Below are 22,540 nucleotides of genomic sequence, written 5' to 3'. Positions count from 1 at the left end.
GGCGAAGGTATGAGATCGTGGAACTCTTGTTTGGTCATAGTTTATAGATCAATATTGTTTTAAGATATATTCCAGAAATTTTCAAAACATGTATTTCATTTTATCCCTTTTTAGTGCGTATACGATCTTTAAAAGACATATGTATCTATTTTGAGTCCATATACACGATCCTTTAAAGTGAAAAGGGATAGTCTTTCATTCAAGTTTTCAACTGCTGACCTCCAACGGTCAGTTACGTGGGGGGGGGGGGGGGGAGTGTGGCCAGCTGTTGGGGTAAACATGTATCTGCGTATTTTCTATTCATATTTAATTTGACAATGTATCCATAGCATTACACAACTTCCTTGTCACTGCATATTATAAGACCCGATCGGTTGTGGTAGTATTTGTGGTACAGTCTAACACCAGTGAACCCCGAACCCAATCCACTTTGCATTCACACTCAAGTTTACGCCCGATCCTGATCCGCCGCAAGTGTCTTGTACTACCTCCTCGAGGTGGATTACTTCTGGATCTGGATCGGAGAAAATCAATCCAGATTGGAGCGTTCACACTGCAAAAAATGATCCGGATTGACTTCATTTCCATAATTTCGATCCCGATCGGCAGTCAATCCAGATCCATTTTTTTCACTGTGAACGGGGTCTTAGTCTGGTAGTTTTTTGTTTGTTTGTTTTGCATAACTATTGCAATCCGCATCACTTTAGGCGTGACACATCAGTTTTGTACAATGCGTAAGACTGTAAGGTTTGATCCACTCACATCAGGAAGGACCCTTTCACCTGAGAGAAGTGACGAAAGTCGTGGAAATTGCCTTTCCCAAGAGCACAAGATCAGTGACATGGCAGGATTCAAACCCTCGACCGGTCCTGAACCTAACATGCTACAATTTACACTATTCACACGACCCCAAACTTCGTGATCAACCCCAAGTTTCATGAAGAATGAATAAAGTAAAGAATTCTGTCTTAGGTTATACACTACTGGCAAACGTCCCATGTCAGAAGCACTGACAGCAAGCAAACCTTCCTTCACCCTGATCCCACCCGATCCACTGTGTATACTATGTAACCAGAATTGTAACTACATACATTGTTACAGAAAAAATATCCCATTTCAAAACATATATTATTTATTTCTTTTGATTCCTTTTAGAAGTTCAATATTTTTACAGTGTTTTTGCCCTGTGTTCTTTTTTTCCTAGCATACAGATTTTGCCAACACTGCAGCAGCTGCGACATTTTTGCATTATGCAAATTAGGCCACTATTTGCATAATTGGCATCTGTCAATGTTATACCTGTTGTGAATTACATTATGGAAACACTGAAATGACACAATTTCCTTATTTATCATAAATCAAATATCATCACTGACAATAAAATTCATCCAGACCTTCTTTAAGTTATTCTGACCAATGTGTGTAGAAACAGACACAAAATACCTCCGTTTTCATGGAGGAAGTAACGGACAGCTGTGGTCAAAGAAGCTGATCTTTAGATGTGATCTAAAAACATTGGAAAAATCATACTCCAAAGAGAAGTGTTGTTAGTGTTGTGGGGCATAACAGGTTTAAACTTTATGAAGCAAGTTTAAACTGTAATTTCCAACACAAGAAATTGGGCTCACCCAAATTTTCGACTGTACAACTCCATCTACATCAGGGCATTACAACCATCCTTTCACAGAGACGGGGGGCGCCACAAACTTTCTGCAACCTATGATCCACTGCTCACGGAGTCACGTGTGTTATCTGCGTGACGTCACAGAAGCAGTGGATTGCTCATTCCTTGACAAAGACTGGAGTTGTACAGTCGAAAATTTGGGTGAGGCCAATTTCTTGTGTTGGAAATTACAGTTTAAACTTGCTTCATAATGATTTCTACCAACACAGATGAACTTTCAAGATTAGGTTTAAAGGCATCCAGTGCGATTTTTTTGCATTAAAACTGGAAATATTCAGAGAAAGTAAATCTGTTTGGTATTGACACATACTACCTCACTTTAGCACATCTGTATCAGTATTTCATACTTTACGCGTTTAAAACAGCGCAGAAACTAGTGTCCTCTATTTTAGGGGTGCATCCCCTAAAATCAGGCAATATCGCACCCAGTAACCGTTTTCACTCGGCACCTAACCATACCACTGCTTACAACTTCAAAGCCTTTTTTTGAACATGTGGCATTATACAGATTTCCAGATGCTTTTGTTTTTAGGTAGGCTTTTTTTAAACTCTTGGAGCCAGAGCAAGTGCAGCTGAGATGGGTTTGGGCTACACAGCTACACAACGACTTTGACTAAGGTGCCCCTTATGTTCCAGTTAAGAGACATCTGAAGCTTGTGGTCCACATTTTCCCAAGTTAAGGGCTATTTGGACATGGACATTCCATAAAATCCCTGGGAGGACAGCATGCAAAGGAAGGGGTCTTTTAGGTTTGGTTTGATTGTAAGCTCTACCAAAATAAAATGTGGATTTTGCAATCAAATGAAACAATTAAGTTGTTTCTACATGTTCATCTTTTTTCAAGTCCATAATCTTTTGGCATTGGTTGTTACTTGACATGGCTCAAAATACTCAACCATAACTGACAAGTTTGCAAAAATAAATAAGGTATGAACAGTTTTACTATCTGTCCTGACTTCCAGGGTGAGGATTCAGTATTTGCAAATGTAGTATTAGCATGAAGACATGAAACAGGGGGGTAAGTTCTGATCAAGCCAAGAAGAAAATTTGGGTTTAGGTACTATTTTAAGGAAGGCCATGCTGATTTGATTATATGGACATCTGCAAGCGCATTGAATTTTCGTCCCTTTCCAAAAAGTTTTCAATCATTCTGAAAATCGTACAAAGCAGCAGCAAAATTAACAAATATATACCATAAATTAAAAACAATATTGGAAAACAATACTAATGTCATGGAAATTGCCAAAATGAATTCCAAGAAAATGTGAAGTAATGAAAATGAAGTCTATTATTCGCCATACCATACTCTGTTTAGTCATTTGTTCAACCTTCATGACCATGTTGATTTCATAATTAAGGCAACTTTTCATTCTGCCAAACTTTTTTTTTATTCCCAAGCTCCCATCAGTTATGAGGTTCCCAGAGGATGTCATCCAAATTATCAAATCAACATGGCCTAAAAATCAACTAAGACAAGTTCAAAATTGTTAAGGCACCACAGTTTATATTTAGAGTAATAGGTCATGTTTCTGGGAATTATGGTTGTACTGTAGAATAAAATTATTACCATTCTGTAACAGGCATGTTGCATGTTTAGGAAAAGAGCTCGAGTATTTTGAGCCTCGCTTGTCAAATACACCCAATTCCTTTCACCTGACAAATTATTGCGTCTGGTCAGGTCGGGTCTAGAGGGTGTGCTTTCTCGTATCGTCCATGTAAGGAAACTTTTGGAAAGATGCTGTCATCACTTCAAGGGGGGGGTCATCAGGGATCGTCTCAACCTTTAGGTCATCTAGGACAGCCCTCAACGTCCCTCTCATAGCATCTATGGGAGACATCCCTCTTTTTCGTCCCTCGGAAGGGACAAGGTAAGCATCTCAGTCAATCGTCCCTCAAAGAAGGCAGGTCAGGAGGGGGTCAGGAGGGACACGCCCTTCCATCACCTGGGCAGAGGTTAACAACAGCAAGGTTAATATTGATGCAAAAATTACATGTCACCACACTAGTTCCACAGTAGCTAACTTTTATTGACCAACTAGTTTTCCTTCCAACTCCAAAGTAGACTCATACAGCTCAAATCACATTCAGTATCACAACTGCAATAGTCTTGGTCTATTAAGGTACTCTGAGTCTAGTTGCTGAGGATGAAGTCTACTCCTTTCTTCAATCATGGAGCAGTCTAACAAAGTGGAATAACAGATACTGGATAAATGTGGTGAATACAGGGATAGAAAACTACCATATCCGTGGTGCCATCTTCATTCCTTCCTTCTTTTGGCAATCAATGCCTCAAACTATGCATAGACCATCTTGACATTGACATCATCTACATCCCGATAGTCGAGTTTACAATAAGGACACAACTTAAATTGTAGGAAAAATATCAAACAATATGGAAATCTGTCACAGGAAGGAAAAAGCCATGTTAAAAATGAAGTCATCCTGGCATTTGCTTCTCAGATGTGTCAAAACCTTAAATGTACACTCAACACAAAAAGTTCAAAACCTAAACTTGATCAATCATTTCTCTGTCACTAGGTTTATCAATTCTACAGGATTACGTGTCTTTGGAAATCTAAATTATCCGTTAAATGACACATTTTTGTCATGACCTCCAGTCAAAGGTGAAACAACAAAGCTGTAAAACTATGTAATAATTGATAAAGTAAAACAGAGATATGATTGGCCAAAAGCAAAATGCTGAACTTTTGTGTTATTGTGTCTACTACAAGGTTAATACATGGGTGTCAAGTACTAAGACTTTTCTTACATTTCTTCATAAAAAGATTAGTACTCAGTAAAGTGACCTGGTCACATCTTCAAAATGTTGCTGTATAGGAGCTGGCATAATCACTAATAGTAATATGATTCATCAACCTAGATAACAAAGGAACTCTCAATGGTATCTTGACATCACAATCTTGACATCACAACAAATAAGTAAAAGTTGTTGCTACATCCATTCATACAAACAGTGCCCATCCTGGTAACAGACAATTCTGGAATTCAAGAATTCTTAACATTTAGTAAAATATTCTTCAATCAGTGACTGTTTTTTGAAAGGTAGAAACACGTACCTCCAAATTTTCAATGTCGACGAGACTAGACCGAGACTTGTGTCGACCTAGTCTCGTGTTCTCGCAACACTAGGTCATTCCGTGATCAAGATGCACAGTCAACATCGAAAATTGGGAGGTACGTGTTTCTACCTTTCAAAAAACAGTCACTGATTGAAGAATATTCTACTAACGGTTAATTCTACGTGACTGATGAACCTCTTCAAGTTTTCAGTTCTGCAAAACACCTGCTGGAGGCTGAACCCCCAGCCTTACATTGGACAAAAACACGTCAGTCACTACAACAACAGTACAATATATACTGTATATCGTAAAACTACACGTGCTGGTTAATACATGTACCTGTACACTGTACTTGTTTGTTTGGCATACAGTTTTCACTTCTAGAAATTGTACAATAATTACAACATGCAGGTCTAAATCATGCCTTCAAAAAAGTCTGACAGGGCTCAAAATTACCTGGAACCAGCAAAGTATGAAGTATGAGTTTGCAGTGAAAGTTTGAGAAAAATGAACTTGAAATTTTGCAACCTAGAATGATTCACTGATTCAGGCTTATTACTAGCATGTGTCACATACGGGTATTCGTAGATTAAATAGACTTTGCACCAAAGTGAATAAATGCTCAACTGACTGTAAAGTAATTAGCTATATAATACTTATGTATATTACTATAATTTTCTGGTTATTGTTCAACACATGTTGCAAAAAGTGTGTTTGAATCACAGCAGTGAGATGCGTTGTAAGCTAATTTGGAGCAGTGCTGCACTGCACCAAAGTATATTGACTAATTGAGCTCAATCACTGACTGATACTGGCTGCATGACATACATTTGTACTAGTATATCCACCTTCAGTATAGGTATTGCCTATTGTACAGTCAAACCTGCCAAGGTGACCACCTCTTCAAGCAGGCCACCTGGCCATGGTGACCGCTTTTTCTCAGTCCCGAAAATTTTCCCCATTGACACAAGCATTAAGCAACCTGTCCAAGGTGACCACCTGGCCAACACGACCGCCCTGAGTTGGGTCCACTCAAGGCCTGATACCTGTCCATGGTGACCACTTTCAATCATGTTGATTATTGATGATAACTAATGAGAAATCACGGAGAAACCAGCCAGTTGGCTTCGACTGCTGATGCTGTTCTTGTTCCACGTAAATTGTTCCAAGTGCCACACTTCCTACATGCATTCACCACAGAACTGAAGATGCTTACAGCATTTGACATTAAAACATCTCGACTTGGAAACCATTTATGTGTCTGTCATGTTGTGAGGCAACCCTCATCAAGGAGACCACCTGTCCAAGGTGACCACTTTTCTTTGGTCCCCTGGGTGGCCAGCTTGGACAGGTTTGACTGTAGATGTTACAACAGTAAGCACGTTGGCATAACGTACTGCACCTGTGCAAAACCTATAATGTATTGTGCATATAGCACTTCGGCAGAACGTCTCATATAAGGTCGTATTCGCGCATATAAGGTTCACACTCTGTAGTTTCCAAATGTTGTATCGGAAAAATTTCGTCTGCAACAGGCAAAATTAATAAAAAATCCAACGAAAACCGTGAAAAATGTGGGGTTTGCGCAGATGCAGTACGTTCTGCTGACGTGCTATAACAGTACATGTAGGTGTACACCTACCTTTGTTGTCAGTACAGTAAAGATGAACTATTTTTTTCCTCACATGACTTGACCAAGAATAAACTTACTTTTTGTGACTTGCCCCCTTCGATTCCCTATGCACAATATCCTGGTCTATTATCCATTTCTAGTTCAGCAAATGAAATCAATGAAGAAACGTAACTCGTAGTCACATCATTCAAAACCTGATGCAGGCAAAATGCCAACTATCAAATAAATTCACAACATCATCATGGTTACAATTGTCAACTCTAGATCTGCTAGAGCTTCAGCAAAGTGTTTCTGTTTTGTATAACACCTAAGTTTGATAGTACATCACAAGCAATATACAAAATGAAAGCTAATCTAAATAAGCATTGGGTCTGTTATGGTGTGCCCAGACTCTCAGGTACACATGTAGTAAAGATAGACTCCAGTGTCAAGACTCTATACTGTTCCTCTGAACTTTTAGGTTGCCAGACCTGCACTCTTCAACATAAAATAATATTACCTCTTGGTGTCAGTATACATGTATATTTGTCTTTATTATGTTACTTACTTCATGATGGAGTAAATAACTACATTTATGTGTTGCTTGTGCTGCAACCTACAATAATACATGCACCAAAACACAACTTCATACTGTACCTTCAGGAATTCTGCCGTTCTCAAAGCATCATTACATCAGGTCTTCTCTTACGTCTGACACCTCGGGAGTTCTACTCAGTTCTCCTTGTCTTCCTCCTTGTCTTCTCTGTCATTTTCTTGATCTTGCTCTTGTTTTTCTTTCCCTTTGTCCTCGGCAGAAGGTGACCTGGACCTGGACCTGGAGCGTGAGTGAGATTTGGAGCGTGATCTGGACTGAGACTTGCTGCGACTGCGAGACCTGGAGTGACTGCGTGAGCGAGACCGTGACCTGCTGCGTCGCCTGGAGCGACTGCGCGACCTGCTGCGGGAGTATCGCCTATCCTCCTTCAGCTTGATCTTCCTACCATTTATCTCTGCACCATCCAGTGTGTTGAGGGCCTTCTTCATGTCATCTCTTGTGCGGAACTCCACCACTCCCTCGTTCTTCCTGTGCTTGTGGGCATCTCCGTACGTCACCTCTCCGGCCTGCCGCATGAAATCCTTCAGATCCTGCCAGCTGACCCGGCTGGAGAGGTTCTCTACGATGACGCGGTAATCCGTGCGGATCGGTGGACCGTACTTGTCCCGGCCAGACCGACTGCGACCGTATCCGCCGCCGTAGTAGCCTCCATACCCATAATCGCGCCTGGTGGGACCTCTGGCATGCTCAATAACAACACGCTCGCCGAGGACTTCCTTTCCGTTCAGCTCATACACCGCATCATCTGCATCCCGATAGTCATCAAATTCTACAAAACCAAACCCATTTTTTAAGTTGATTTCACGGATTCGGCCGTACCCACGGAAGAACCTTTCCACGTCCTTCTCGCGTGCTGAGTATGGAAGACGACCGACGTAGACACGGGTCCCCATGATGGCAGCTGGAAACAGAAAAGATAACACTGTCAAATGTCACATCAATCAAAGATATTTATATTTCAGTCCATACCATGGTATGGATGAAATATATTGTGTTCTCTCATGTTTCTTCTCCTTCTCCAGACCTCCTTCTCCTGCCAAACAGTCAAAGGGATTCAAATCATTCAGCCAAATGACTTGAAATTTGGCATGGAGGTAGAGTGGGCCAATACCCCCAGGCGTTTTTTTTTTCATTTTTTTGATACATGCCTTTGAAAAATTTTTATGAAGGTTTTTTGGGTCATTTTTCGACAAAAAATGGATTTTTGGATCCTGAGCCCTGGTTTTACAACCAAATGATCTGAAATTCGGTACTAGTAGTATAGTAACTATACAAATTCAGACAACTTCATCTGGGACTGCAACTACACGCAGAAATAAGGTCGGCCCGGTTTTCCACTGGGCCACGTTTTCCACTCTCCTGGGATTGCAACTACGCCCGTACCCAGAAATAAGTTTGGCCTGGTTTTCCACAGTATGGACTGGACCACGTTTTCCACTCTCCTGGGACTGCAACTACACCCAGAAATAAGGTCGGCCTGGTTTTCCACAGCATGGACTGGACCACGTTTTCCACTCTCCTGCCCCCCTCCCCTTCCCTCACATACACACACACACTCAGACGCTGAACCCCGTGGGGCCTCCTCAAATCGTGTACTACAAAATATGATTGGTGATAAATTTGTACTGAAAATGGGCCCAAACTCAAGTCTAACAGCTAACGTTACCTGGCACTCACACAACCCGTGACTATGCTATGTCTGGGCTCGCTTGTTGTCAGCCTTCATATATAATTTCTCACGTAAGTACAAAATGTATTTTAGTGAAATGTTTCTGAGAATCATACAAATAGTGGTAAAACGAGTACCCGAAGCAGGTCTCCTTACCTTGTAACGTGTAATTAGCACGGTAGGGATGTGTTATAAAATGGTTTATTGTCACCACAGGTAACGTTACCTCTTCCCTCACGCGTACGCCTCTTCTGTGCTGTCTGCGACAATATGGCGTCGGCGCGCAAGGCACTATGGGATATGGCGGGAAAAATGTTATTTGGACGATACCAGAACATACTCTCCCAGCAGAGGTTGATGGTGGAAGATCGTTTTCTTTTTATACATGGCCTTTATTTTGTCGCTACCATGGTTACAGGCTGGCCAATTTGATACTGTCTTACCCCCACCAAAAGATCTGCTTGGAGATTAACCACAACAAATCATACCTCCCATAAATTAATGCACTATCAGGGACCTGCTTTAATCTCTACGTCCAAGCAGATCCTAAGGAGGCCAAGGCGAATTGACCAGGCACTATCCATTCGCCAGAGAGGGTCCACACGTGCGTGGCGAATGTCGTGGCCAATTTGATACTGTCTTTGGCCATCCTAGGAGGCTGCATCGAGAGTCGACCTGCCTCATCTATGCGTTTTGTGCATCTGTCGTACATCTGGACCTCAATAGCAAATCAATGATGCAGAGAACCAAAGAAATCCGTCCAGCCCACCGAGAGTTACAGATGCAAATATACAAACATCGACCAATAACATTCTTCAACATGTAATAACAAGACATGTTGACTAAGTTCTACAACTTCTTGTCTTCGAAAGACGATCGATGTTGTAATTTTCAGAATGGCGGACCATTTTCCATTGGCCTACTAAACTATTTGTGTCGCCCCTTGAAAAACTTCTCCTCTCAGACTTACTAGTATTCTGACAGATTATGAATTCTGAAAAAAAGTGAGAACAGTCTACCAGAAGTACAATCGTTTTGAACCACTTTAGACATTCTTTTTGTTTGTTTAGACTATCATTAGGGGAAGAAATACGGTTACGTATTCTAGTAGCAAAGGATGAGACTCTTACATACTAACAATAAACAAACAAGTTATGAATGTGATATTTGGTATTGCATCTACTAACTTACTTCGCTGCACTAAAAGAAAGCCGAATCATGAACTTGGTCAAAATTCAGCGGCTCTAAACGGTATATTCGGGGCCTAAATTCTCCTTCTAGCTCTGATTGGAGGATGTGTTTCCACCAATGAGATATAGGAGGTTAACACTCCAGCTCAAGAAACTTTTTTCAAATAACTTGGTTAGCATTAACATTTTTAATGTCTTGGGGTGGTGGGACAACGGCGCACTGGTATGTCAACTTTGTGTATTTAAATGTTAATTGCATTTTGCCACATTTGCCGCATTTTGTCCTTGTTATGTTTTGATGAATAAAAAAAAAAAACAAAAAAACCGGTATATTCACAAGAAGCTTGATAGGTTGCAACTTATCACCGCGCAATTTCAACTTGGGACACCAGACCAAAGAACACCACGACAGAACTACGTAGTAACCACACTCAGAGAACACGAGGAATTCAGTAGAAGCCTTCAACAGTTCAACAGACCGGAGTGGAGTCGTCCCTTGCACGAAAGGTCCCTCTAGCGGCGGTGGAGAGAAGTGCAGCAGTGTGTGGTATGGTCTTCAGGCGAATCTGCTAGGGGACTTTTTATAAACTAACCACAGGCCAAGGACAGGGTAAGAACCGCTCCTGTGGTCTACCCCAGGAAGGAGGTATTCCAAAAAAGGCACAGGGTGTCACTCCTTGATCAATATCAGACCCTTATTCTAAGTCAACAACAGCTTACATTCACACTGATCCTAATTGGCCAGGTAGGGACAAAGTGCACTGATCCAATTTACGTGCCTGACCAAAGGGATTGGGTTAAAGGTGAAGACGGAGTGTGGTGGTAGGAATATCAGACGTAAAACGTGGATAAACTCAGGTATGAAGGGATTCTCTAGCAGCCATATTTTAGCAAGACGTTTGCATCTTTCTTTAGAGATCAACAGCAAGACGTTTTTTTAGTTTTCTTGTGTGTAATAATAGTAAAATCTGCGCACGGGGGAGAAAGTTTGCTGTATAGTGTAATAACTCTACTGGTAATACTTCCGCCTTTCCATGTAGGAAATTTTTATAAGTTTTGTTAATTTGATAACACATATTATCATATAGCCAGGTGACGTTGACCAATCAGAAGGCTCCATTCCACATTCCTTATGACGCCGTAATGTCACAAATAGAGTCAAGATCGGGTATTTATTCATCCCAATCCATACATTAAACAAACCCAATAATCACCCGCATATGACCTCAGGTGACCCAATAGAACACGGCTCTAGTTCTAAAAAATCCAAAAATAAACTAAGTTGTGTTCCAATGACTACGGGTGACTTCCATAAGAACACCCGTTCCCTGCCTGTGACCCAGTTAACGTGAACTCTACCCAGTGACCTCAGGTGACTCCAGATGGAACTATGTTCTATGTTCTATTCAGCATGTGCATTGTGTCACTTACTGCATCAGTTTGGATGGGCTATCGTGTAAGCTATATGATAATAGCGTTAATGTCCCGCCCTTTCTCGGTGAATATGGTGTGATAAAGCCTTGTCAGTTGCTATAACCACCTCATAAAGCCACCTCGTTCGCTGCGCTCACTTGGTGGCTTTATTCTTTGGTTATAGCAACTGACAAGGCTTTATCACACCATATTCACCTCGGGGCGGGACATTAACCCTTAATTACTGGTAATACTTCCGACTTTGGCCATGCTTTTAGTCGTGTGTGTGTGTGTGTGTGTATTTCTCAGTAAAGATGTGTAACGTTAAGTCCAGACGTTACATGTAAATGCGTTTTCGTGATTTCTGGTGGTGTAGGCCATGGCCAAACAATGATTCATTTCAGAGTGACTCCCGTGTAATAGGTAACTCATCAACATGGCGCCGACTCGCTGGGGGTTCGTGGCCACAGGAAGAATCTGCAACGATTTCAAAGTGGCTCTCGACACACTGCCGAGGGACGAACATCAAGTAAGAGATAATTTTTTGACATCGTGTTGCTCAATACAAAGCCAAAAGACCACTTCCTGGCACTGAGACATTTTATCTTCATCTTCTAATACAAAGATTTTAGCATCTATCTCGTAGTATGTCCCTACTGTACAGGTAAAGCAATTCAGATTCATAGATTTAAATGCTTCACTTCTGTGTGTGTTATACAGGTGGTCGCTGTAGCATCTAGGAACCTTGAAACTGTCCAGACGTTTGCTAAAACTCACGACATCCCAAGAGCCTACGGATCATATGCAGAGCTTTCAGCACAGGAAGATATTGGTTCGTCAATTGTATGGACGTTTGTTGACATGGCCGCAGTACTAAGTCCCATGTCCTAGTAGCTGTAATTCTATACACTGACATCGCGTCACGATCTTAATACGTTCATTGATGCTTAAACAGTTCTACGTCAGAGTTTCTCTTTGCACCTGTAGAAGACAAATGATCTAGATTTAACTCTGTTCCCAATAAGCCAGAGTTATGTATTTGTTTTTATTTATTTAGAAACAAAGAACGTGCAAGGGACCATTTAGCTGCAAATATGTTTAGTGAACACGTATTGCAGATGTGTTGTTAATCTGTTAACCCCAGATGTGGTGTACATTGGTGCCGTCCATACCCAGCATGCCCCAGTGACGACCATGATGCTCCAGGCGGGGAAGCCTGTCCTGTGTGAGAAGCCGATGTCAGTCAACTCCCGAGAGGCGCGGCAGATGATCGGCCTCGCTAAGGAGAAGAACATCTTCTTTATGGAGGTATTCAAGGAGGCTTCTTCAAGAACGTTTGTCATGTTCATCTACTAGTATTTGTATTAGACTCGTAGCCCAAACCCGTACATATAAAATATACTTTAAACACAATCAAACAGGAGAGGCGCTAGCTATAGGCTAGGTGCGGCAAATGATAGGACTCGCAAAGGAGAACTGGCACCTCAAGTAATGGAAAACAGAGTTCGTATGTATCTACTAATGTATTCTAGTCACATTCAAACTAAATTGTACTTATCGAGCTTATATCGTCTCACATACATATAAAGTAAGATCAGAGAAACAACAAGCAACAAAAATAACAGGAAAACAAGCAAGTTTCAAGTGCCTCACCAAATTGAAATTCTCTGACATGTCTGAGCACGCACCACAATTTGTCAATTTGTAAATGCTTGGAGATTACTAATAGTTGTTTGACTAGTTTGGAGTCAAACTGCTCGGATAATGCAATAAACAACTCCTCACTAATACCTGAAAATACAACATACAATAGGGTCCTTTTTTACGATATAGTTATGTTTCTGTTGTGACCAAGGCTATTTGGAGTCGACACTTTCCATCGTACAGGAAAGTCCGTGAGATCCTCGATTCTGGTCTTCTCGGGGAGGTCAAACTGGTTACAGCGTGCCTTGGAACAGTTGTGGCTGAACCTAGGCTAGACAGGTTAGTAGTTGTTGTTTTTTTTTTCTTCTTTGACCAAGGCTATTAAGAGTCGCTTCTTCCCAACGTACAAGAAAGTCCGTGAGATCCTCGACAATGGAATTATCGGAGAGGTAAAGCTGATCACCGTATGTTTGGGGAAGAATCTGCCCGTAGCTGGCTATTAGGTCCTTTTTAAACAAATCTTTTGGATTGACTTTCTGACATACACATATATGCTTAGAGGCATCCAGTGTAGTTTTGAGGACTTTGAAAACAGATTTTTCAAAGTCAATATTCCAGTCACTTATCTACATACTATGTTGAAAGAAGACTGTTCCGGTACATCGACATTCGTGGAGCAAACATGCCCCAAACTCTGACGCAAAACGGTTTCTAAAAGGACCTAGATCGATTTAAGAGTACCACCCAGAAAATAACGATTAACGTTGGGGCTTGTTTTTGCAGTTTCAAATGCGGTAAGTATAATATACTGATTCAAATGTGCTAAGGTGCGACATTATGTGTCAATATCCTACAGATTGCCTTATTCAGAATATTTCAAGGTATGCCGCCCTGAAATTATATTGCATGCCTTTAATTCACTACGAGACCTGTCACTATAAGATATTAAAGACGTCTTTGATTTTCTTAGAGCCATGGCAGGGGGAGGACTGCTTGCATTCGGGACCTACCCGATCCAGTTTGCCACTATGGTGTTCGGAGGAGACGAGCCAGAGGACATCACTGTTAGTGGACATCTCAATGAAGGGGGTTAGATTTACTATCAAAAGCATCTTTTAGGTTTGTACTATGATTAATGGAAGCAAGTTAATGGTTTTATATTATGCTTAGTTCCTTTGCAGATTATTTTTACCTTCACAGGTGTTACAAAATTCTGATTTATACATACATGACCCGGATATCACATATTGATTGCTGTATTTTGCGGATGAGATATCGTATCATGGTTTGCACGTCGCTTATCGCTACTTCTACTGAAATCCTGTCCGCGTGGTCCCTTGTCCTTAGTACTGAAGTCCTGTCCTTAGTACTTAAGTTCTGTCCGTAGTATTGAAGTCCTGTCATCAGTACTGAAGTTCTGTCCTTAGTACTGAAATCCAGTCTCTTGTCCTTAGTACTGAAGTCCTGTCCTTAGTACTCAAGCCCTGCCCTCAGTACTGCTATCATCACTACATGTTTGATGTTAACGCACAGGAGTGGATGAGACTGTCACCGTTGTGCTGAAGTATAGTGGCAACAGGATGGCAACCCTGACCTGTAGCGCAGCTGCACTGCTTGCTAACGAAGCGTATGTCTACGGGACAAAGGGCTCTGTCAAGGTGTGTGCTACCTTCAAGGATGATTGTGTGCCGTTTTAGAGTTTAAGCTAGTATGCACATATGCAAGCTTGCTACACCCAATGTACAAATGTCTCTTCTTAGAATATATATCTGGCATACTTAACGTCCAAAGCAAAAAGGGCACGTTTAACTTTTTCAGAGACTCTTGTGTAGGATACTAGTAATTTGTAGGATTTCAAACTCCAGTGATCAGACAAATTGGTTAGACATGTCTACATACTCTGAGAGACTACAATGGCAATCCGAATGAATTCACGCATTGGAGTTAGAATTTACTATGAAAATCAATGCATGGTTTATAAATATGCAATCATGATTGTGTAACTTTTCTACATCGTTTTTGTTTTGCAGATCCCAAACTTCCGGTGTCCTACAGAGGTAATCTCCCCGGACGGTACCCACGAGTTTCCGCTCCCTCCACCAGAGAAGCCGCTCAGGTTTGAAAACTCCACCGGGATGAGATTTGAGGCCATGGAAGTCAGAAGGTGTCTTCAGGAAGGTTGGAATGTTCAAATGTGTTAAGCAGAGAAACACACAATATTAGTAGTAAAGTCCTGTCCCTGTCCTTAGTACTGAAGTCCTGTCCCCAGTCCTTAGTACTCAAGTCCTGTACTTAGTACTGAAGCCCTGTCCTTAGTACTGAAGCCCTGTCCTTAGTACTGAAGCCTTGTCCTTAGTGATAAAGTCCTTTCCTTAGTACTGAAGCCCTGTCATTAGTACTGAAGCCCTTTCCTTAGTAGTGAAGCCCTGTCCTTAGTACTGAAGACCTGTCCTTAGTACCGAAGCCCTGTCCTTAGTACTGAAGTCCTGTCCTTAGTACCGAAGCCCTGACTTAGTACTGAAGACTTGTCCTTAGTACTGAAGACTTGTCCTTAGTACTGAAGTCCTGTCCTTAGTACCGAAGCCCTGTCCTTAGTACTGAAGTCCTGTCCTTAGTACCGAAGCCCTGTCCTTAGTACTGAAGTCCTGTCCTTAGTACTGAAGTCCTGTCCTTAGTACTGAAGACCTGTCCTTAGTACTGAAGTCCTGTCCTTAGTACCGAAGCCATGTCCTTAGTACTGAAGTCCTGTCCTTAGTACTGAAGTCCTGTCCTTAGTACTGAAGACCTGTCCTTAGTACTGAAGACCTGTCCTTAGAAATCATGTCCTTGGCCTTTGTTCTGAAGTCCTGTCCTTAGTATCGAAGCCCTGTCCTTAGAGGGCCTGTCCTTGTCCTTAGTACCGAAGTCCTGTCCTAAGTACTGAAGCCCTGTCCTTAAGACTGAAGCCTTGTCCTTAGTAATGAAGAGCTGTCCTTAGTACTGAAGACCTGTCCTTAGTACTGAAGTCCTGTCCTTAGTACTGAAGACCTGTCCTTAGTACTGAAGACCTGTCCTTAGTACTGAAGTCCTGTCCTTAGTACTGAAGTCCTGTACTTAGTACCGAAGCCCTGTCCTTAGTACTGAAGTCCTGTCCTTAGTACTTAAGCCCTGTCCTTAGTACTGAATTCCTGTCCATTTCATTGGTACTGAATCCATGTCTTTAGTACTGAATCCCTGTCCTTAGAAATCATGTCATTGGCCTTAGTTCTGAAGTCCTGTCCTTAGTACCGAAGCCCTGTCCTTAGAGGGCCTGTCCTTGTCCTTAGTGCTGAAGTCCTGTCCATTTCATTGGTACTGAATCCATGTGTTTAGTACTGAAGCCCTGTCCTTAGTACTGAAGCCCTGTCCTAATTAGAAATCATGCCCTTGGCCTTAGTTCTGAAGCCCTGTCCTTAGTACCGAAGCCCTGTCCTTAGAGGGCCTGTCCTTGTCCTTAGTACCGAAGCCCTGTCCTCAGTACTGAAGTCCTGTCCTTAGTACTGAAGTCCTGTCCTTAGTAATGAAGATCTGTCCTTAGTATTGAAGACCTGTCCTTAGTACTGAAGTCCTGTCCTTAGTACTGAAGTCCTGTACTTAGTACCGAAGCCCTGTCCTTAGTACTGAAGTCCTGTCGTTAGTACTGAAGCCCTGTCCTTAGTACTGAATTCCTGTCCATTTCATTATATTTCAGTCCATACCATGGTATGGATGAAATATATTGTGTTCTCTCATGTTTCTTCTCCTCCTCCTTCTCCTCCTTCTCCTGCCACACAGTCAAAGGGATTCAACTCTGTCATTTTTTAGCCAAATGAAATTTGGCATAGAGGTAGAGTGGGCCAATACCCCCAGGCGTTTTTTTTCATTTTTTGATACATGCCTTTGAAAAATTTTGGGGCATTTTTTGCCAAAAAATGGATTTTTGGATCCTGAGCCCTGGGTTTACAACCAAATGATCTGAAATTCGGTATAAGGGTACCTTGAACATGTGTCTACAGAATAGCAGTCACATATTTGGCATACACCACTTCCAAATGACTCATTTGGGGGACTTTAATGGCTATTTTCAGCAAAAAAGGGCTAAAAGTGCTATACCCGTTGAACGGGTAACGGCGTTCCATGTTCTATCTAAAGAATGGCCTGTTCCATCTGCCGTTGGCCATGGAACACGTGTTCCATTGCGGGTTACCTGAGGTCACATTGCACGTAAGTCGTGCGGAATGACCAACACATTCAATTTTATGTGCCTAAGACCTTCAAAATGTATCAAATCTCATCATTGTTAGTATTTGCATACCAGTAATAAGACTAGTAAAGCTTCCGAGATTCAATGTGCTTGTTCTTGCATCTTTGTTCTCAATTACATAGCTACTATATAATTCATTTATTTGAGAATCTTTGCCAGTTTTACACTGGGGTAAGTTTGGAATAGTCCACTTTTGCGTGGGAGGGAGATGGACTGAAATATGCTGTATTTGCTCCCAAGCAAATGTCGGCCTCTCTAGTTGGTACTGAATCCATGTCTTTAGTACTGAATCCCTGTCCTTAGAAATCATGTCAATTGCCTTAGTTCTGAAGTCATGTCCTTAGTACCGAAGCCCTGTCCTTAGAGGGCCTGTCCTTGTCCTTAGTGCTGAAGTCCTGTCCTTAGTACTGAAGCCCTGTCCATTTCATTGGTACTGAATCCATGTGTTTAGTACTGAAGCCCTGTCCTTAGTACTGAAGCCCTGTCCTTAGTACTGAAGCCCTGTCCTTAGTACTGAAGCCCTGTCCTTAGTACTGAAGCCCTGTCCTAATTAGAAATCATACCCTTGGCCTTAGTTCTGAAGTCCTGTCCTTAGTACCGAAGCCCTGTCCTTAGAGGGCCTGTCCTTGTCCTTAGTACTGAAGTCCTGTCCTTAGTACTGAAGCCATCCTTAGAACTAGTATTGAAGCCCTGTTGATGCCAATGACGTTGAGAATGTGAGACTCAACCCTTAGAATGTCATGTTCCGATCTAATGATTTAACAAGGGTAACGTTATTATTTTCATTATAACGTTAATTATTTCTCTCTGCAGGTTTGATTGAGAGTCCCCTGATGACCCACGCCATGAGCCTACAGATAGCCGGTATCCTGGACCAGGCACGGGAGGTGGTCGGGGTGGTGTACGACCAAGACAAGGAGTAAACCACAAAATGGGGACAACCTGACGTCAGTCAACTTTGCCATAATTTTTATTCGCCGATGGTGAAGGTCGCTCACTCACTCACTCTCCCCCATAGCTTAATCAGCCGTCGGGGCAGCATGATGTTTAGCCAAGGTCTCCACTGCTGGCGGTCCTCCGCCAGTCGAACTCGAACTCAGAATTCGAAATGTTCTTCTAATGTTCCAAACGCGTTCTCTTTGTTCGATTTTTTTCGATTTTTACCTTCGCCAAGAAGGTTATGTTTTCAGTAGCGTTTGTCCGTTTGTTGGTTTGTTGGTTTGTTTGTTTGTTTGTTTGTGAACAGCATAACTCAAGAAGCTTGATATGGATTGTCATGAAACTTGGTAGGTGGGTAGGTCTTGATGAGACCTAGAAATGATTAGATTTTGGGCCCCCTGACGGCTTTTGTTGGTACTGCAGCAGAACTTCCAGTTTTGATATCTCGCGATCTAGACGTACTAGGGTCACGAATTTTGGTTGGTAGATAGCTCTTGGGGTAGGGAAGAAGTGACATGAGTTTGGGCCCCCTAGCAGCTTGTTCTGGAACTGCAGGAGCATTTCTTGAAAAATCTCCGAAGGTGCATAACTCAAGAACCGGTTGACGGATTGTCATGATTTTTGGTTTGTAGGTAGCTGAAGTGATGCTTCACATAATCAGATGACAATTATGCAAATCAGGAGCTAATTTGCATAATTAATGAGGAAATTCTATAAATCTGCTTCGTTCGATAATAGGACTATGAAACACGTGTGACATGTAATTGAGAACGAGAAAAACATCCGGGGATATAGATTATGTAAATGAAGACCTAATTTGCATGATTAATGAGAAATTTTTATAATTTCATAGTTGTAATTGCTGGGAATTCTATACTTGCCGTATTGGAAGTTAAGTGAAGGTGAACATCAATGAAGATAATTTATTAACATCATGACCTCATTTGCATAATTTATGAGGAAGTGCTAGAATAGCCTATTTTGTTAAGATAAGGCTATCATTGGGGGGAGAATATGATCCATATGATGTAATCTATTCAAATGACTCTGTTATTTGCGACATCAATGATCAAAATTGTATAATTCGTCAACCGTCAATTTGTTAACATCATTTGGCGAAGGTATGAGATCGTGGAACTCTTGTTTTCAAATAAATTCATTTTTTGACATCTATGTTGGCTAAAATGACCGCGGTTCAGTGTCTTATGTACCAACCTACCAGCATGCTGAATTATATTTTCCTATAGGCTCTAATTACGAAAATATCGACGATTTTTATATGTTTGGAGAAGAAGAAGAAGAGGAAATTGAGTAAAACAATATGTTTACCGTTTTCTTCGGTACATGAACATTTCTAGACCCAGACAAAAAATGCTGGCGGCAGTCTTTTCATCCTAGTTGCCAACGTCAATGTCGAGTTCATCTAGATCTGTTTCAGTCACGAACTCAGTACATCTGATGAATAGAAAATGTACTACTCGCTGGAGTGTTCGCGTGCCGGTACAACTTCAAAGCGGAGACTTTGCGTGCGGCAAGTCTCGTGCCTGCACGACTCAAGTGCCGAGTGGCGCCGAGGGGTAACTTCAAAGTGCCACGGAAGAGCTCCAGACATCTTTATAAGACTCTACAAGAGCTGAGAAGAAAATAGCTCACACACCTTTGACATTGAGCTGTAGGAGGAGAGTTGTATTGATGCGCTAGTGTCGGCATCAAAATTTCTTGCAAAGCTGCAACTTTGCTCGTTACCCTAACAGCCTGCAGACGACGATGGACATTTTTCTTTCAAATTCGCTTCACCAAACGAATTGACACATCTGTTTAGCAGAAGGGGGGGGCACGTATGTTTTGAGATTACATATATCGAGATACACATTATAAGTGCATAATAACAATGTACAATGTACAAATCTGTTTAGCAGATGTACTTAAACAACGATGTACTTTAGCAGATATACTTAAAAAAGATGTACTTATCTGTTTAACAATGTACTTTATGCACTTATAATGTGTATCTCGATATATGTAATCTCAAAACATAAGTGGCCCCCCCCCTTCCTGCTAAACAGATGTGTCAATTCTTAAGGTGAAGCGAATTTGAAAGAAAAATGCCCATCGTCTGCTGAGAAGGCTGATAACGGTATAGAAATACTTTATTGACACAACAAAAGTGCAGCGACTTTCGTAAGGTCTTTAACAGAACAATTCAGTTCAGTTTCACTTCAGTTTATTACGATACCGGCTAATCTTCCAGGGCTCATTACACATTACACACACGCACAGTACAAATATACACATATGACTACAAATTTACATACACCATGTTGAGTCACACGTCAGACAAGGTACTAATTATAGCTAAAATCATTGAACGAACAAATTATCGGCTAAGTATAAAACTAATATTACCATTACTAAAAGATTTCAATATAACAACTATCATCATAATTAAAAACCATTAAGTTGCATACATATACAATTGCTCGATCAATCTCTTCAACCGGCTCTCATCGGATACAGCCTTAACCTCATTTGGTAGTGCATTCCACAGCTTTATACATCTGTAGGTAAACATCTTCTTTCCACTGTTGTTCTTAGGTTTCGCTAATGAATAATTGTACACTGACTGTCTGGTAAAGTATCTGTGAGATGAGTGAACTGGTATAAGAAATTTGTAGATCTCCTTTGGCTCACCTGTGACAACAACCTTGAGAAATAACTTAAGAGTACGTACTGCTATTTAGAACACACAGACAAACATGGGGGTACAAAGGACTGAATAAATGTTGGGTTTGGCGTGTCACATATGCTAATTATTCTAAGGTCTAATTAAACATTCTTTGGTGTGCTTAACTATTTGTACACAGTACGAGTTATATCTTTCTAGAATGTTGTTGAATTCAGAAATGTAATGAATTCTGCTGAGCTAGTGGAAAGAAGGTTGAACAGCTTTGAGCGTTTCTATCATCATATCGTGAACAATCCATGATAAAGTGACGTTCATCAAAAATCTCATTTGGACAGAATAGTTAAGTAGTGGTTACATCCTAGAGGAAATGATAAATAAGTTAATAAGGAAATAATAATAAGCCACTGCCTCCAAAGAAGATACAGCTCCATCAGTAAGCTTCTACGTACGTACGTAGACGCTTGAGATAGTTCTACTGTACAGACAAGACATTTTTAAAAGTCTTTTCACTTCACCGTATACCCATGTGTTCCCTTACAATTAGCTTTCGTTCAAAGCAGGAGTTTGCCCAAAAAGTTTGGCAAATAGAAGGAGACGCGCGACGTTACATGTTGCATAGCCTCCACACGGCCTTCCTACGGGGGAAGCCTCTACCAGGCTTGAGGAAGCGGCTGGAAAGAGTAGAAATCGGCCAAAATAGAGAGATAAGCATGCCAAGGGAGTTTGTCCGTTGAGAGCCGCCTCCTCAAGCCTGGTAGAGGCTACTACGGGGGTACGGATTGTAGAATTCGGCGCAAAATTGCGGTGGCTAAACTACCCTGGTCATTATTATATGACTTTAGACAAACCTTCGATCATAAAACACATCTGTACTTATATCTACATCATTGCTAAGAAGCGAGAAGAAGCAAAATTATCGTAATTATTAGACTACATGTCCATAGAATTAGCACTAGTACATTGTATATATTCATTGCAAACTGTGATGTCTTTTTTGTGACCTGTACTGAACCCAGTGGGTATTTGCGTACAATAAAGGTCATTCATTCATTCATTATTCTCCCTATTTGGCCAAACTTGGATGTTTTTGAACCCGCGTTGTTTATAATAGTCTGAAGGAGACTGCATGTTGCATGTCACGTCTGTCTCCAATCCGTCCAGCCAAGCACAATCAACAACTGCCCCCTCCCTGCCCCGGCCCGCACGCACGGATGCCTGTAAGCTGATAAAAGGCTCAGGTGTGAATCCCGGCAAGGGTGATAAGATTCGGGCCATTTTAGGACTTAACAGCTTTCAACAGCGCCTGTCCATACCGCTACGGTTCCTCCGGAATCGTCCCTACACGCAAGCGGCTTACAGGTATGTCGTGAGTGATATCCCACCTGAATTGGTGAGCGAGCTCGAGGTTTTTATGTTTTTTGAAAGGTACACAATTTCAAATGAACACGATAAATTGACGCCGGACTCAAGCTACATACACGCCGCTAATCTGCAAGCCGATTTTTCGGTGGTTATATACAGGAAAATATCAGACATTATCAAATTGGCAGGGCAGTATCCAATACGCCACTTTTTGGTTTGCGAAAGAAAAGATGCCGGTATAGAATAGATTTAAACAGAAAGCCGGCCCGATAAAAACGTCAAAAATAAGCCAAAGCCTTAACCTCCCTGACAGTGCAAAAGTACACACATGTAGTCACACTTGAAAAGTTCTTGAAAACACTGGGAAAACGCTTGGATGTTATT

General features: G+C 41.5%; 1 protein-coding gene and 1 pseudogene across 2 annotated transcripts; one reads left to right on the top strand and one right to left on the bottom strand.

The window, feature by feature from the left end:
• Positions 1-3,073: 3,073 nt before the first annotated feature.
• LOC109473217 lies at positions 3,074-8,931 on the bottom strand (annotated as a pseudogene).
• Positions 8,932-10,613: 1,682 nt separating this feature from the next.
• LOC109473215 (trans-1,2-dihydrobenzene-1,2-diol dehydrogenase-like) lies at positions 10,614-18,220 on the top strand. Of its 2 annotated transcripts, none has more exons than XM_019773089.1 (9): positions 10,614-10,709; positions 11,688-11,793; positions 11,985-12,096; positions 12,409-12,572; positions 13,120-13,247; positions 13,879-13,997; positions 14,442-14,566; positions 14,939-15,086; positions 17,983-18,220. In XM_019773089.1, the coding sequence occupies exons 2-9, from the start codon at positions 11,701-11,703 to the stop codon at positions 18,090-18,092; spliced, it is 999 nt and encodes a 332-aa protein (XP_019628648.1). In that variant the 5' UTR covers positions 10,614-10,709; positions 11,688-11,700; the 3' UTR covers positions 18,093-18,220. The 2 variants fall into 2 exon arrangements, with proteins under 2 accessions (XP_019628648.1, XP_019628649.1); XM_019773090.1 differs by having other exon boundaries at positions 10,675-10,709; positions 11,669-11,793.
• Positions 18,221-22,540: the final 4,320 nt, after the last annotated feature.

Source organism: Branchiostoma belcheri, unplaced genomic scaffold (genome assembly GCF_001625305.1).
Source record: "Branchiostoma belcheri isolate BF01 breed outbred unplaced genomic scaffold, Haploidv18h27 scaffold294, whole genome shotgun sequence".
Taxonomy (NCBI): Eukaryota; Metazoa; Chordata; class Leptocardii; order Amphioxiformes; family Branchiostomatidae; genus Branchiostoma; species Branchiostoma belcheri.
Note: the sequence above shows the minus strand (reverse complement) of the source record. Positions and strands in the feature narration are given on the sequence as shown.